The 17,576-nt window shown below is 46.9% G+C and overlaps 1 protein-coding gene across 2 annotated transcripts; it reads left to right on the top strand.

Annotated features, from left to right (window-relative positions):
- The first annotated feature begins 7,352 nt into the window (after positions 1-7,352).
- Positions 7,353-17,207, top strand: LOC125511016 (ABC transporter G family member 48-like). 2 transcript variants are annotated; one of them, XM_048676301.1, is made up of 19 exons: positions 7,353-8,131; positions 11,112-11,194; positions 11,414-11,498; positions 11,586-11,876; positions 11,962-12,052; positions 12,170-13,070; positions 13,165-13,325; positions 13,431-13,534; positions 13,664-13,829; positions 13,922-13,990; positions 14,112-14,212; positions 14,345-14,677; positions 14,791-15,081; positions 15,170-15,253; positions 15,446-15,579; positions 15,748-15,975; positions 16,077-16,248; positions 16,405-16,659; positions 16,760-17,207. In XM_048676301.1, exons 1-19 carry the CDS (start codon positions 7,598-7,600, stop codon positions 17,027-17,029), a joined length of 4,353 nt encoding a protein of 1,450 aa, XP_048532258.1. In that variant the 5' UTR covers positions 7,353-7,597; the 3' UTR covers positions 17,030-17,207. The 2 variants fall into 2 exon arrangements, with proteins under 2 accessions (XP_048532258.1, XP_048532259.1); XM_048676302.1 differs by lacking the exon at positions 7,353-8,131 and adding an exon at positions 10,671-11,013.
- The last annotated feature ends 369 nt before the right edge of the window (positions 17,208-17,576 follow it).

The raw sequence follows: 17,576 nt of genomic DNA, 5'->3' as shown, positions 1-17,576 counted from the left end.
CGGGCTGGGTTGGTGACTTTGGGTTCGTGATGGCGCGCGGTGCGGCGTGGCGGCCTCCTGGGCCAGACGACGACAAAGCCAGGCGTTGCGGTGCGGCAACGGGGCCACGTCGACACCCATACGGTTCCAGCGCCGTGGGGCGGCAACGAGGTCATCGCTCACAAAAAAAGAAAAACCAGCGCACGAGCGCGGCATCGAGGCTTAGGGCATCGCCAACATCGTACCTTTTTTTTATCAAAGAGATCACATCTATTATAGAGATTTACCGGAAGTACAAAAACATCTTGAACATAATAAAAATTATATCAAGTTTCATGGACCACCGAACGACCATTGCCGCTGCGAGAACGAACCGCCGACGGGCCGCTGTCGCCGCTCCCATACTGAAGCCTGCCTGACCTTGTCGGTGACAGTTGAGAAGTATTCGTGCGCATGCCTCTAAGAACCAGCGCCCCAAGGCCGCAGTCGTCGTCGTTGAATCCTTGACCGATTTGAAGAATTTGACATCAAATATCGCCGTTTCGTACGCGCGGCGAGAAATCCTAACCTCGCCGCCCCGAGGAGCTGGCAGGAATCTACGATGAAACTCCGTCTAGTCTGTCCCAGCGAACGAACTTGAGGAGGATTGGAGCCCAGAAGACTGACTCAAATAAGAAGCACCGCCATCCATCCAAACCCCGCCCCTGCGAGAACTAAAACCCTACCTATCTACTAGCGGAGACGAGGCACCAGAAATCCCCTCCCCACCACCGGCTGCTGGGGTGGTAGGTGGAGGGGAGGCAAATTCATATGCTCACCAGCGAAGATCAAGGGAATGAAGGTTTTTCCTAGTCGCCTTCCCGGGAGGGAGGGGGGAGGGAAGCAATCGCTTTGATCAACTTGGCATCATACCTATTGCATAACGTCATACGTCCAATCGGACGTATGGACACCCCAAACATTCGTGGGCTCGTCTGGACCTGTTCGCGGAGATTGGTAGAGAAGCCGGTCATCCGATCGCATGCGCAACTATCCGCCTCATTCCAAAACCGTGTTCAATGAAATTCATGCAAGCCGACGATATTTATTAAATTTTGAAATTTTTAATCCTGAAAAGATGAAATTTAAAGAAGTACACCAAGTGAAATTTAACTAAACTACGAGGTATCGGACGGTGACCTCGTACGCATGGCAGCTTTGGCCGGCGGCACCTCTGCCGGCGTCGTCGTTCCAATGACCGAATGGCCCGTACAAGTCACGACAGCCTTGATCAGCCGCCGCCTGCGGCGTAACCAATCGACTGCCTCCACAACCTAGCACAGGTGCTGAGCCATGTTGTCCTGGCGGCGATGGTCGCCCATGAACGCCGGCCTGACACGCCCGACCTTCCCTTGGCGAGAACATGGGTGGCATGCTCGGACTCGACCATCACTATTCTGAACAGCTAGTTGCTGATTTAGTGCCGACGTTGGGTGGATGTCGGTGCGGTGGTCTCAGACATGTCCTCGGCCCAAGCCAACACAAGGTCGGGGTCCGCAAGGTCCCAGTCCCGGGGCGCCTGCTCAACTGTTGCCTTGTGGGAGGCCATCATGTTGTGCGAGGAGGAGCCGTCGCCGCCGACACGTCCAAGGTAGTGGAGGAGCCAACCCATTTTCACCGGCGCCACTAGCTCCCGGACCGACGAGGCGACGATAACGGCGCCGGTTCCTGCCGCATCGAAATCTATGCGACAGGGCCGACTAGAAGAATGACCTGACCATGTTGCACCATGGCGACGAGAGCTCATCCTTCATGCATCGTCCGATTTGGATGTCGTGGAAGCGCTGCACCGGCGACGAGGGTGAATCCTGCTTGACGTGGACGTTGCGCTGCGATGAGGGAGGCGTCGGACCATGGTCATGGCACGACTGCTCTACCAAGAGCAACATCTAGTCGAGAGATCCTCGTCCATGTGTGCGGCCTCGGCGAGGAAGGGCGGCTGTTGTAGCTCTTCGCCGTCCGAGGAGAGCACAACCTCTTCCATCACCGTGGCTGCCGATGTGCCCAAAGAGCATCGGCGGTGCCACGATCCGGACGACCTCAGCCCCCTCCCCCCGCGCGCGTGGGCGCTGAAACCACCAGGAGCCGCTGTCGTACTTTCCCATCATTGCAGAGTGGAGTTCGGCGGAGAGGAGATGTAGGAGGCATGAACAAGATGATGCTATGTAGGGTTTGTCGGCGTGGCCATCCTATTTCAAAAGCCAGATTGGCCGATCCCACTTTTCTCCACGTCTGCATTGAAGCAATGAAGCGACGTCAGTCAGCCGTTCGGTCGCGTCGGCCAGACCGTTATTCATGTCATGCAGTCACGCCCACTTTGGAACGGCATATCGACATGAATGGGTGGAGAGTTTCTAGAACAGGACGCGTGATGAGGATTTTATGTGGGTCTAGGGTGTTGGGCGCCTACATGGTGGAGGTACGGACGCCCACAAATCTTCTCTGGGTTTGCCTCCGATTTGCAGGTATTTGGATGAACGGTGACTTAGGGTCATGCGGGCCATCTGGTCTACGACCCCATGTGTCAGTCAATCCCAGTTGATGGGACCGCATCATCTTGAGTGGAAAAAGTTTGTAATCCAAACCAAATCACATATGGATGTGAAGCAGCTAGCCGCTTGTTGTCCATGGCGAAGGCCCTGATCCTGGCAACCGCGGATGCGCACCGGGTGACTCGACGACTTCGAGGAGGAGCTTGGAGCCTGGATAGGGGATCCGCTCGATCGACACCGCCGGACCGGTTGGCGACGGACCAGTCTTGGTCGACGCGACGAATGGCGTGGTTGGGGACGAGGTCGGAGCGGGACGTGGGTGACGGGGCATGCACACGATGAAGACCATTGTTCCCGCAGCTGCAGCCAAGGGAGGTGTGGCGTGCGAGCGTGCCTGCTGCGGTCGCCCGTCTCTTGTGTGGCGGCTGGGTTGGGAGCTCGTGGGGCAGAGAAGGAGGACAAGGGGCGGCCGGCGGCGTGGAGGTTTCCAGCGGAGGGGAAGGGCTAAGGAGGAAATAGAGGCCGGGGTGCTAGTGTGGTGGGGAAGGAAGACGACTGACGGGTGGGCGTCATGTTCAATGTAAACATCGTTACCCCTTTGCCACGTCAAATTCGTGGTCAACTGGCATTTAGTGTTTTTGGTCCATGATCAACGTTGCGTTCAATGCATTTTGCGACCAAACCACAAACTGATGTTTTTTCTTCTAATGACACACAATTATGATGGTTTTATGGATTTCGCTCGGCGGTGCTCATATATGCATGTGTGGTCTTGAAAACAAAATTGTTTGAGTCGTCATGCATGCAGCACACCGTGGGTCGATGGGCTTGACTGCTCACTCGCACTATACCCCTTTACTGGTAGCGTTTTGCTTTCCTCTTTTTTTTTGGAACCGAGAAATGTACTCCTAGACCGTGACCTGGCCTGGTCTCTCTCTCGCGCCCGGTCGATCTTGTTGTGTTTCTTCGACAAGCCAACGCTCGGTAGTTTCTTCCAGAAGGCAAGCAGATGAATAGTCGCCAACCGGCAGTAAAGGACGGCAGAGGAGAGATGCAGACAACATGTTGAATTGACTCTTCTTGTTCTGTCACGAGTATTCACGCACGCACGTCCCTGCTTCTCTGCAGTGGAGTGGACCAAGGTAGAGCAAGACTCTTTTTTCTTTTTCTTTGAAAATACTCTCTCTGTAAACTAATATGATGATCTAAACGCTTTATATTAATTTACGGAGGGAGTAATTCAGATCTATTACCAAGGTTCATCGGAAGTATAAAACATCTCAAACATACTAAAAATTACATCAAGATATCGAGACCACTAAATGATCACTACCGCCGTCAGAAAGAGCCGTCGACACGCCGCTGTCACCCCTCCCCTATCGAGCCGGTTTGACCTTGTCGATTACAACAAGGAAGTCTTCGTGCACGTGCCCCTAAGTACCAGCGCCTGAAAGTGCAGTCGTCGTCTTTGGACCCTTGAATAGGTCTAAAGCAACTGATACCAAATCTTGCCACACGACAAGAAACACTAATCTCACCGCCCCAAGAAAACGGTAGTAATCTACGCTGGAGCTCCGTCCACTACGTCCAGATGAACGAACTCGAGGAGGATCGAAACTCGGAAGACAAACTCGAAGAAGAAGGGCGGCCATCCACCCGATCGCCGCATCTGCAAGGATTAAAAAACTCTAACCTAAACTGCTAACCGAAGCGGTGGCACCGGGATTCCCTTCCCCGCCACCGGCCGTCGGAGCGGCGGGCAGAGGGGAGCTGAATCCACGGGCTTGCCAACGAAGTCTGGAGGAGAGAGTTTGCCATAACCACCAAAGGATGGAGAAGGGAAAGAGAAACCTGGCCACCAAGGGATATGCTAGTTCCTTACGACCTAATTCTAAATTGTGACGGTTAGAGCAAGACGTTTGCTCAATAGTTGGATGCATGGTGATTCCTTGTTGGCGTTACAACAGCTATTACTCCATTTGTTTGTTTCATAATATAATACGTATAATTTTTTTGAAAAGTCAAACAAGCAAATTTTGACCGAGTTTACCAAAAACAGTTTATATAAACATGAAAAATGTAACTGACGATGTATTCGATGATATGCATTTGGTATTTTAAATGTACATATTTTATCTATACAAATATGGCCAAATTTGTAATGTTTGACTTTTAAAAAATCCATATGCACTACATTATGAAATGGTGGAAGCTATTAGTCGACGTGAACCCTGACTTTGCACTAGCGCTCTTTCTTTGCAATATACTCCTTCCCTTTTTAACAATCTAATAGAGTAACTCAAATAGAGTTGCAATATTGGCTCAATCATCATAATAATTTTCGATATGTTAATTTTGATTTAAAATAGCACTCCAACAGAGTCGCCAATGCCTTCACATCACTACATTTTCTGGAGCTCGCTCCAAAAATGAGCTCCTAGCCTCCATATATGGAGGCCGTGGAGACCAATTTAAAACAAGCCCCATATTGAACTGCTAGTGTGGGAGAGAAGTGTCAGCTTCTTCCCTGCATGCCCCACACGGGATTTGAAGTAGCCCAACCTCCCACGCGCCATGCGATGACACCCAACCATTAATACCATGACGGCCCCCTCAGATTCCCGCGGCGGCCTATCGGATGGCCACCATATGGCATCATCTCCTGGCTTGGGTGTGAGAAGGCCGGAAGGAGCTGTGTGAGTAGCTGGGAGGTGTGTGAACATACCACGACAGCTCATTAGAAGATGAGCCCCTTGACCGTCCATCGTCAGTCGCCTCCCCAACTGCCTCCTTAATGGCGTCTGTGGCAGCATATAATCCGTCTTCAGCACCTCCCTTTCTCCTTTCGTCGGCCTCCAATACAACACCCACTTCCTCGTCAATGGCGTAGCCAGAGGAGTTCCCCTCGTCTTCAATCTCGAGGATGAGGAGAAGGAGAAGACAGATCCCCTTGCCCCATCGTGGGTCAAGTATGATCTGGCTAAAGAGAAGTTGCGGCAGGAGGAAGCAGAAGAGGGCGTCGGATTTTCAACCCCGAGCCCGCCTCCTCTCTCACTGCTGCCGAATGACTGAGCTGAGACAGTGTCGTCGAGGCGACTGCATTCCTACTTGAACCCACCCTCGCCAGCCATCGTGGCCATGGCGGTGGGCATGGTATCATGGCCTTGGTGGCCATGGCTGCAACTAGGCCTCGTCATGGAATCCATCCACCACTATTTGCTAATTATTTTATGGTTTAACCAAGTGTTATTAGTTGTTCCATCAATTTAACTTGCATTGCCGTCACTTTTTTAGCAAAAAAAAAATAGGAATGAATGAAATCGAACTAAATCAAATATGTTTTGAATTTTGGATTTTGTGGAGAAGAACTGTTGTATTCAATGACAAAATGAGATACACATGTAAGGGCAACTCCAACGACATGCATCACAACACCCATAAACGTCCGGACCGCGTGGCCCGGTCACCTTTTGCTCTCCAACATCATGCATCAAACATCTACGAACCAGTCCGGATGTCCGAATTCCCATAAATCCAAACCAAACCAGTAGGAGTTTTGGAGGAGTCTAGGTAGTCCGCTTGGCCAACTGTCGGTTGGAGCACATGTTCTCAGGCTGGTTGTAACGGGGAGTATCATATACTAGTATCATGTATATGATACTAGTATATGATACTACCTCCGTAATGCATAGTATCATAAGTTAGTATCTTAGATTGCCTTATTAATTGTCATGCATGACATAAAGTAGTAGAACATTTAATATGATACGGTATCATGATATGATACACACCTCTCTTTCCTCATTTAATTGTGTTCCACATCATCCAAAAAGTCTACTCCCTCCATCACAGTTTAAAGGGCGTACCTCACATCTCTCTGGGCCCAAGGTCGCTAGCGATTGGCAGGAATAAATGATGCGCTGAAGCTGCGGTAGTTAAGGATATGTGTCTAATTAATCGCCAAATAAATGCATAGTAACCTCCCCGTCCAATAAAAGGCCTCGCACAGCCATGCATGCAAACAAAACCGATTCACACCTCCACCTAAAGTTTCAGTTCACACCATGCATGCGCACCAGGAAGGCAAGCGGAAGGAGTAATTTCAGCAGGCTAATTAATGACCTGCGCCATATTTCCCTCTAATTATGAAAAAAATTGGTTTTGGAAATACGCCCTTTAAATTGTGATGGAGGAAGTAGTTGATATGCATGATAACGCTTATGATACTTCTATTACGACCAGCCTCATAGCCCATGTGTTTTTTCCTTTAGGTCCACCTGGCCCACTTACGTTGTTGTCAAAAGGAAAGGTAATTTTCTTTTTTGAAAAGAAAAGAAAAAACTGCACGTGCTGAGAACAGAGAAAAAGGAGGGAAACCAGAAGGAAGGAACCTTCGAAGCAGCTGGGATCTCTTTGGTCCGTCTATTGACCTTCTGGATTGTAGACCCTGCCGTGGAAGAGAAGATAGACTATTCCCGCATGCATAAATTCAATTCATGAGTGGATTCTTCTACTATGTTGATGTCGATCGTACGGAGGAACGAAGGATCGTTGGTTAACAAATTAATTATTATTAATTAATGTTCTTTCTAGATAGATGGAATTAAGCCATGCATGCATTTCACGCGCGGCTCGCTCGTTTGATTGTCCTTGTCATTCAGAGAGAGAGAGAGAGAGAGAGAGAGAGAGAGAGAGAGAGAGAGAGAGATTGCATTCGTATTTCAGTCTCCCTCCTAGATGATGGCTGGGAAATATGCAGGTCTGACTTGCCAAACTCTATCTAGCTACGCCGATGAATGCTTATAATACTACTCCGTACTATCCTGTGCAGCCGGAGGAAGTTTCATGCATGTGGAAACGAACAAGCCAGCTGAGCTGACCCCTGCATGCACAACATCGTTCGTTTCCCTTGACCACATGCAACCGTGCACGCATGAGTTCCCTATATATGCCCACTATTACTACCAGAAGAAGAAGAAGAAGATAGAGAGTGCATCCTGCGGGCGGGAAGGAGGAACAAGGTCCTTCGCACACAGCTAGCGCAGCCTCTGCCTCCCAGCTAGTAGCTAGCGACGACGCAGGCAGCCATGGAGCCGTCCTCGACGGCAGGGCTGCAGCTGGGGCCGCTGTCGGGCAGCCGCCGCAGCGCCAGCGCGGCCTCCTGGGGCTCCCGCCGCTCCGGGTCCATCTCCCACTCCTTGAGCCAGCAGGCGGGCGACCCCTTCGGCCGCGCCGCGTCGCGGCAGGGCCACGAGGACGATGAGGAGAACCTGCGCTGGGCCGCGCTCGAGAAGCTGCCCACCTACGACCGCATGCGCCGCGCCGTCATCCTGTCCAGACACGCCGGCATCGACGGAGCCGACGGCGCTGGTCACGAGCTGCAGGGACTGGTGGACATCAACCAGCTGGCCAGCGGCGAGGCCGGCAGGGCGCTGCTGGAGAGGGTGTTCCAGGACGACAGCGAGCGCTTCTTGAGGCGGCTCAGGGACCGGGTGGACCGGGTGGGCATCGACCTGCCGGCGATCGAGGTCAGGTACCAGGGCCTCTCCGTCGAGGTCGACGCCTTCGTCGGCAGCCGCGCCCTCCCCACGCTCTGGAACTCAGCCACAAACTTCCTGCAGGTTGCTACACTAACTATCTTCTCTTCTCACCACTTAAGTTGGGTAACGCCAGGGTTTTCCCAGTCACGACGTTGTAAAACGACGGCCAGTGAATTGTAATACGACTCACTATAGGGCGAATTCCAGAGTACTACTGAAATTGCCGATTTTTTTGGCGGAAACGTAGATATTTCAGTGTATGCTAAAGTTAATGAAATTCAGTGAATTTCATCAAAATCTCACTGAAACTGAAAACCATCAGCTCTTCCCGTCCTTCCGTCCCTCTCTCCAAAGACTTATAAATTTTGTCCGAAGCCAAACTTTATAGGATAAACTATATATCAACAACCACAATATACACTAAAATATGGATATAATATGAACATATATTTATTATTTATGTAATGATATTAGTTTGGTGTCATAGTTCTTGCTAGTCTTTCTGACAAACTTGATCAAATTTTGCATTGTTTGACTTTAGACAAAATTTATAGTCATTCCTTTTAGAGACAGGAGACAAAGGGAGTAACAAATTACTCCCTCCATTCCATAATGCAGTGCATATAGAATTTTAAGAAAGTCAAATCTTATTAAATTTGAGCAAGTTTATAGATATCTACATATTTATTATCAAATTCATATCACTACATAAAACACAAGGTAGACTTTCATATTATATTTATTTTTTTATTATTTTTGTTGATATTTTTTTCAATGAACTTATCAAACTTTCTGACGTTTGACTTTAAGAAAAGACTATGCGCACTAGCTACTTTGTGGAGTGGAGGGAGTATGTCTTTATCTCTATTTTCCCTCTCCATAGGAGCCGAGTCATTTCTTTTATGAAGGAACAAGACACCAAGATAGTGTGAAAACCAACGTTTCAAAGTCCCACTTATATGCAAACCATTGTTTCAAATTTCTATTTTTATGAAGGAACAAGGCAGTAAAAAACCAAAGTTTCAATGCCCCCCTATATGAAAACCGTGTTTCAAATTTCTATTTTTAAACCACAGCGTCACGTTACCAAAATGTCCTGCCACGTCACGTTACCAAATGGCCAGCCACGTCACCCAGATTCGCATGCTAGCAGCCACATGGTCTTCTTCTTCCTCCCCACCCATCCACCCACCTCTGTGTGTGTGTGTTCCCTACGGGCTACGTCCCTCCAATCCACCCCAGGGCCGGTCCTGAGATTTTGTTGGCCCGGGGCGAAACTAAAATTCGGGGCCCTTAATAAACACATCATAGTAATAAAAATGAATATATATATATATATATGTGTGTGTGTGTGTGTGTGTGTGTGTATGTGAAAAAAATATTAATAACACTTCAATGCATTGAAAATTAGTATGCGTATCAAATAATTTATAAATGTTACCTTAAAATTTTCTTCTAATATTCCTCGATGCGAAGTCACTTATGATGGGGTCGATGTTAATCTCATCCAATAATTTCTTGTCGATGCATAAGGTAGTCAAACCACCTCTTTTGAGTCATTGTTGACCTCAAATAATTCTTTAACAATTTCAGATTTGAAAAACCTCTTTCAGCCAATACGACCGTCACAGACACAGTAAATAAGATGCGATAAGCAATGAAGATATTTGGATAATAATCAACTTCTCTCACATGCACAAAAATCTCCATAGCAAACATTAAGCCATTTGGCAAAGTGAATCTCATAATCTTCAATTCAAAAATAAGAGCATATACCTCAAGATCAGATGAACCATCAAGAGAGAGTGTTTTAGCAAATTTTGTGCAACAATCTATGATTGAAAAAATTTATCAACGGCCTTCTTCCTTTTCCTTTTATTGCTTCCCGATGCATGCGTCTTGTTTCTCGGCGGCATACTAACACACAATCCTGAAAATGTATTTTTTGCACCGGTTATTAGACAGTACCATATACACATCAAGGAACGGCAAATCCCAATCTAATATACCTGATTCTGATGGTCGAATCCATGATAGCATAGCATCAGTCCGTGTGCTATTGGCAACGCGTAAAGTCGGAGAGCAATTGACCAAGCGTGACGATGAGGCCCCCTGGACTGAAATCAGCGGTGGACTGGGTTAGGAAGGAGAATAGGAGAAGGGAATTCGGAATTAGCAAGAGCCAGGCGGCAGACCTGCAGTATGGCGTGTCGGCGTCCGCCGTCGGGCATCGGCGGCCTAGGGCTGGGAGGTAGGGAAATCACGATCGCAGTTTTTTTAGGTCAAGTCGTGAAGGGATTAGGGATAGCAGATCGTTGTCTTTTTTTTTTCTACGTGTAGGATGAAGGAAGCGATCGCTAATCAGGGCGTGGCTGTCGCTAATCCTGCCGCTGCTGCTCTTTCGGCTTGCGATCCCGTGCATGTACGTGAAGGCTGAAAGGCCATGCCTTTGACTATTTTTTCTGACATGGGCCACTAGCTACGAGCCGCCCCCCCCCCGCCCCCCCTCCCCTCCCGATCCGGCCCTGATCCACCCAAGCCCAATGCATACCACTACCAGATCAGACCATGGAGAACTCGCTCGTGGCGGCGGTGCCGATGGGAGGGCAGCATCTCATTTGGAAAGTCAACGACGACGTCCTGGTGAGGGCGTTCAACTCTGGTCTGGTGGTGCCACGCCCACTCCTGCGGGGCTCCTCGGGGGGCAGCAGGGGAGACCAAAATTCAGCCTGGCTAGCCGCAAGCCATGACGACACCCATCAATCAGCTCTAGAGGGCGGGTCGGCGGCGAGTCTCAGGACTCTAATGGCTTCTCGCGCCGAGCGTCATTGAGGTGTTCGACGAAATGCCTGTGAGCGTGTGCTCGCGGATTTGACGATTCGTTCCCTAATCCCAGCCAGCCAGCCTCATTCCCCTGCCCATCCTTTCATGGCTTGCCGTGCAGTATCGGTTATTCACATTTGGTCTCTCTCATTTACTCCTGCTTTTTGTATGCAAGGATGGATTTAATTAGTAGGGTAATGATGATTTGCTTACACAACGATATATATGATGCTGGCAGGGTCTCGTCGGCCGACTTGCTTCCTCGAACAAGAGGACCATCAACATACTCCAGAACGTCAATGGCATCATCAAACCATCAAGGTAAAAAGTCCTGCCATCATTACTCTTCCTGCCTGCAAGTATCCGTTGTCAAGATCAGTTTTCAGTATCTTGGCGGAATCAGCAACAATGTTCACTCATCATTCTTCTTGCTTTCCTCTAAATGTGATCGGAAAAAGTAAAAAAAAAAAGAGTAGACTGATCAACTGTACCTTTTGAAGCCAAATAAGCAAGTATTTTAACATGCATGGCGTTTTTCAGGATGACCCTTCTGCTTGGACCTCCATCTTCAGGAAAGAGCACATTTATGCGAGCACTTACTGGGAAGCTCGACAAAGCCCTCAAGGTTTGAACTAATCTTTTTTTTTCTTCTGCATTATGGCCGCGTATACAAAAATAAATAATCATCGTATGGATATGGCAACACACCCAGGTGTCTGGCAGCATCACTTACTGTGGCCATACATTTGAGGAGTTCTACCCTGAAAGGACCAGTGCGTATGTTAGTCAGTACGATCTCCACAACGCAGAGATGACCGTAAGAGAGACACTGGATTTCTCCAGGCGGTGCTTAGGCATCGGTGCCAGATATGACATGCTCGCTGAGCTCGCTGTCAGGGAGCGCGAAGCTGGCATAAAGCCAGATCCCGAGATTGATGCTTATATGAAAGCTACTGCGGTGCAAGGGCAGGAGAGTAATATTGTTACCGATCTTACTCTCAAGGTGAGATTTCGACTGTTCTGTCAATTACATGCAACTCTCTAGCAATTTTTTCCCATTTGAGTCTTAAGAAAAACCTCACTGTCAGGTTCTTGGGCTTGACATTTGTGCCGATATGCCCATTGGTGATGAGATGATCAGAGGAGTTTCTGGCGGGCAGAGGAAGCGTGTAACAACTGGTATGCATGCATACATAGAAAGAATAAGCTCAACCCTTCCATTCATTGTTGAAAGGAATTTCTTACTTAATTCATATTACGCCCATCTGAATATTTTTTTACTTATATCCATGGCAGGGGAGATGTTAACAGGACCTGCAAGGGCTTTGTTCATGGATGAAATTTCCACTGGTTTGGACAGCTCTAGCACATTTCAGATTGTGAAATACATAAGACAATTGGTCCATGTGATGAATGAGACCGTGATGATCTCCCTCCTACAACCACCGCCAGAGACCTACAACCTGTTTGATGACATTATTTTGCTATCAGAAGGATACGTAGTGTACCATGGGCCACGCGAAAACATCTTGGAATTCTTTGAATCTGCTGGTTTTCAATGCCCCGAAAGGAAAGGAGTTGCTGACTTTCTTCAAGAGGTCACTTCCAAGAAAGACCAGCAACAGTACTGGTACCTTGACCAGGAGCAGTATCGTCACATGTCTGTCCCAGAGTTTGCTGAACGTTTCAAGTCATTCCATGTAGGCCAGCAGATGCTCAAGGAGCTGCAAATTCCTTTCGACAAGTCCAAAACTCATCCTGCTGCGTTGACCACCAATAAGTATGGGCAATCCAGCTGGGAGTCATTCAAGACAGTTTTGTCAAGAGAGAAGTTATTGATGAAGCGCAACTCCTTCATCTACATCTTCAAGGTTGCCCAGTTGGTCATCCTTGGGCTTATTGCCATGACTGTGTTCCTCAGAACAAAGATGCCATATGGGCAGTTTTCTGACAGCAGCAAATTCTTTGGTGCTTTGACTTTCAGTTTAATGACCGTCTTATTCAATGGGTTTGCTGAGCTACAATTTACTATTAAAATGCTTCCTACGTTCTACAAACAGAGGGATTTCTTGTTCTTTCCTCCATGGACCATTGGAGTGGTAAACATCATCACAAAAGTTCCTGTTTCGCTTGTGGAGTCCATAGTATGGGTCGTCCTCACGTACTATGTAATGGGCTTTGCACCTGCTGCAGGAAGGTATAGATCCGCGTATCATCCTTGTGCCCACTTCAACTTTTGCATTTAAGTTTTGAATTCATAACTCTATTATTCATCTATTTGCTCATTGCAGGTTCTTTCGTATGCTTTTAGCTTTTTTCGCTACTCACCAAATGGCAATGGGTCTGTTCCGATTTCTTGGTGCTGTTTTGAAATCAATGGTTGTGGCCAACACCTTGGGGATGTTTGTGATCCTTCTTATTTTCATATTTGGAGGATTTGTCATACCTAGAGGTAAGCACCCTGTCATGACAAGCTAGGCATGATATATCAGCTATCCGCATCTCATTTGCATGGATGAACATAAGCCTTCTTCATCCTTAACTTTGATTTGCATAGGTGACATCCGACCATGGTGGATTTGGGCTTACTGGGCATCTCCTATGATGTACAGCCAGAATGCAATATCCGTCAATGAATTCCTTTCAAGTAGGTGGGCCAACGTAAGTTTTTCTTAGGACCCTGTTTTTTTTAGTTTCTCCTAACTCGGACAGTGAAGGGATCACCATATCCTAGTGTTGTAAAGGTGATGACATCTCAACTAATGCTGGACGTTTTCTTTTTTACTACAGCCAAACAATGATACATCTATCGATGCACAAACAGTAGGCGAGGCTATTCTTAAAGCCAAAGGCTATTTTACTAGAGATTCGGGATTTTGGGTTTCCATTGGAGCCATTGTAGGATTCACTATTTTATTCAACATACTGTACCTTCTGGCACTTACGTACTTGAGCTGTGAGTACCATTTTTTTTCTTCTGGTTGACATTATTGTTTGGAGCCTTAGTGAGCAAGGTACTTACACTATATATGATTTGTTCTCATCCAGTTGGCAGCAGCTCAAACACAGTTTCAGATGAGGAGAATGAGAATGAGACAAACACTTCAATACTTATAGGTGAGTTCTTAAGTATTCATTACACTACTGCAGTCCTTGTACTAGTATTTATTAATCAAGCCACTTGAAGCCGTTAACAATAATGCTAATTAGTCACTATCTTCACTTGCAATTTCTGCAGATGAAGCCACAAATAGGCCAACTCGGTCACAAATCACCTTGCCTTTCCAGCCTCTTTCACTTTCTTTCAACCATGTAAACTACTACGTGGACATGCCTGCAGTAAGCCTACCTATCTTTCTAATCACATATCGTGTTAGGACATAGATTCATCACCTGTATGATAACATTATCTGCAGATGTGAACGGAAAATATTTTAGGCCTAACATAAAATCTCTCAACTTGTGTTTCAGGAAATGAGAGAGCAAGGATTCACAGAAAGTCGTCTCCAGTTGCTCTCTGATATCAGTGGTGCTTTTAGGCCTGGTGTTCTAACAGCATTAGTTGGTGTGAGTGGAGCTGGGAAAACCACTCTAATGGATGTCCTGGCAGGAAGGAAAACTAGTGGATCTATTGAAGGAAGTATCACCCTCTCTGGTTACCCTAAAAGACAAGAAACTTTTGCCCGCGTGAGTGGCTATTGTGAACAAACTGATATCCATTCACCGAATGTTACTGTGTATGAATCCATTCTGTACTCTGCCTGGCTGCGTCTTTCCTCAGACGTCGACGAAAATACGAGAAAGGTATATTCATTCAATCCACGTTTCAGACTCAAGTAAAGATGCGGTGTTCTTTATATTTGAAGCTTCAAACTGTAATTACTTCCATCTAAAGAAATTAATCTTCACTCTCGCAGATGTTTGTGGAGGAAGTCATGACTCTTGTGGAGCTTGATGTGTTGCGTAATGCTATGGTTGGTCTCCCTGGAGTGGACGGGTTATCGACTGAACAAAGAAAGAGACTGACAATTGCCGTGGAGCTGGTAGCAAATCCTTCAATCATATTCATGGATGAGCCAACTTCTGGTCTTGATGCTAGAGCCGCGGCAATTGTAATGCGGGCGGTGAGAAATACAGTGAACACTGGGCGAACTGTGGTTTGCACTATCCATCAACCCAGCATCGATATATTCGAGTCTTTTGATGAGGTTTCTCTCTCTCTCTCTCTCTCACACACACACACACAAGATATATATATAGAAAATGAAAATAACTCACTGTTGGTTCCTTTTATAGCTTCTGCTTATGAAAAGAGGAGGACGAGTTATTTATGCTGGTGAACTTGGTCAGCACTCTCACAAATTAGTTGAATATTTTGAGGTCAGTTTCCTTGGTTTACATGTTGAGTTGGGGCAGCAAGTTTTGTATTAATTTGCAATTGAACGGATAACCTGCTTACAAATATGACCAGTGGGCTTAGAAAAAAGTCACTGAAGACTTAACAGGCCTTGAACTCCTTGTAGGTGTAGAAAAGTGAAAAACCTAACACAAGAGGTTGTCATTGCATTGCAGGCAATTCCAGGTGTTGAAAAGATCACAGAAGGATATAATCCTGCAACATGGATGCTGGAAGTTAGCTCCCCTTTAGCTGAGGCTCGCCTGAACGTAAATTTTGCTGAAATTTATGCTAATTCTGATCTTTATAGGTAAGTAGCCTCATTCGTTGAACTTGAGAGCAACCCTTCACTATTTTTATCCATTGGCTGTTAATTCCTTTTAAAAAAGTACATATTCTCTTGAAATGTTGTGCCAAAATTACAGTTGTTTTCATTTCTAATATCAACATTGAGTTCCTGTTTCTCAAATATGACCAGGAAAAACCAAGAACTTATAAAGGAATTAAGCATTCCCCCACCTGGCTATGAAGATCTCTCATTTCCTACGAAGTATTCTCAGAATTTCTACAATCAATGTGTTGCAAACTTCTGGAAGCAATACAGATCTTACTGGAAGAATCCACCCCACAACGCCATGCGCTTTCTTATGACGATGATCTATGGCCTTGTATTTGGCACAGTGTTTTGGCAGAAGGGGACAAAAATGTATGATCTTATTTTGCTGTAGTTGGGACTTTCAAATGATTATATATTAGCTTCTATGGAGGCACTAATGCTTTTTTTGCATATGTTTGATTTGTGGGCAGAGACTCACCACAAGATTTGTCCAATCTACTTGGAGCCACTTATGCTGCTGTCTTCTTCCTTGGGTCTGCCAACTGCATCACAGTTCAGCCTGTTGTGTCAATCGAGCGAACTGTTTTCTACCGTGAAAAGGCGGCTGGGATGTACTCTCCATTATCCTATGCATTAGCTCAGGTAATTAGTCGGTCTTAATTTGATACACATTTTGATTGTTGTTTAGATTCATTGAGCTTGTGTAGATGAAAGGGCCCATCCTATTCAAAATATAATGAGTGCAAATTCCAAAGTTGGTATGATTCTAAAGATTGTGCAATTTTTTGATTCGTACAGACATGCGTGGAGATGATCTACAACATCGTGCAGGGGATTCAGTACACAGTCACCATCTATGTGATGATTGGATATGAGTGGAAAGTTGCAAAGTTCTTCTATTTCCTTTTCTTTATAATTTCATGCTTCAACTACTTCACATTGTTTGGCATGATGCTGGTGGCGTTGACCTCATCTTCCATGCTCGCAAACATACCCATAGCCTTTATACTCCCTCTTTGGAACCTTTTTGCTGGGTTCCTCGTTGCGAGACCGGTAAGTAAGCCAAGATTAACCTGCCTGTGTCGCGTGTCGATTAATTAACTAGATTTGTTGACTGAGGATCGTGATGATGGTTGGTTGGTTATTGTTGCAGTTATTACCAATTTGGTGGAGGTGGTACTACTGGGCGAACCCTGTGTCTTGGACCATCTATGGCGTCATCGGGTCGCAGTTTGGCGATAACACCAGTCGTCTGTCGGTCCCCGGCGGGAGCCCCACGGTGGTGAAGCAATTCTTGGAGGACAATATGGGCATCAAGCACGATTTCCTTGGGTATGTCGTGCTCGCGCATTTCGCGTATGTCATCGGCTTCTTCTTGGTGTTCGGCTACTCCATCAAGGTGTTGAACTTCCAGAAACGTTAGGCAGACGGCCGTTTATGCTGCTGCAAGAGAGAAGCGGCAATCTATATACTTAGTGTGTATATGTGTATAGTAGAAGTGGTAGGGTACATACATAGACATCGTTGTATAAGCTCTGCTATTTAGAGGAATGAATTTTTTGGACTTCATCAAAAATAAAAATGACATCCTTTTCCGTTTAGTTAATCTGTTTGTTGTAAGTTGTTGGTGCGGACAAGGTACCTTGGCATGTTCCTCTTTCTAGTCATCCAGCATGGATAACCAGATCAACGACCGGTCCACTGTACCGTACTGGAAGAAGCGGTGAGGTGAAGAAGTGGAAGGAAGAGGAGCGGCGCGTCCTCATGCTCTGTTTCTCCGCGCGTCTGACAGCCAGCCCTCTTCCTTCCTCTCAACGCCAACCAACGTGCCAATAAAACCACCGCCACCACTCCCACTCCTCTGCCTTCCACCCCACCCCACTCCCACTGCTTCTTCCAGTCCACTGCCGCCCACGATGCCGCCCGTGCCCGCTGACGCCTTGCTGCCGGAGGGCGCGACGGCGTTGGAG

This window comes from Triticum urartu, chromosome 5 (genome assembly GCF_003073215.2).
Source record: "Triticum urartu cultivar G1812 chromosome 5, Tu2.1, whole genome shotgun sequence".
Lineage (NCBI taxonomy): Eukaryota > Viridiplantae > Streptophyta > Magnoliopsida > Poales > Poaceae > Triticum > Triticum urartu.
The sequence above is the reverse complement of the archived record's forward strand: the minus strand, read 5'-3'. Positions and strand labels throughout refer to the sequence as shown.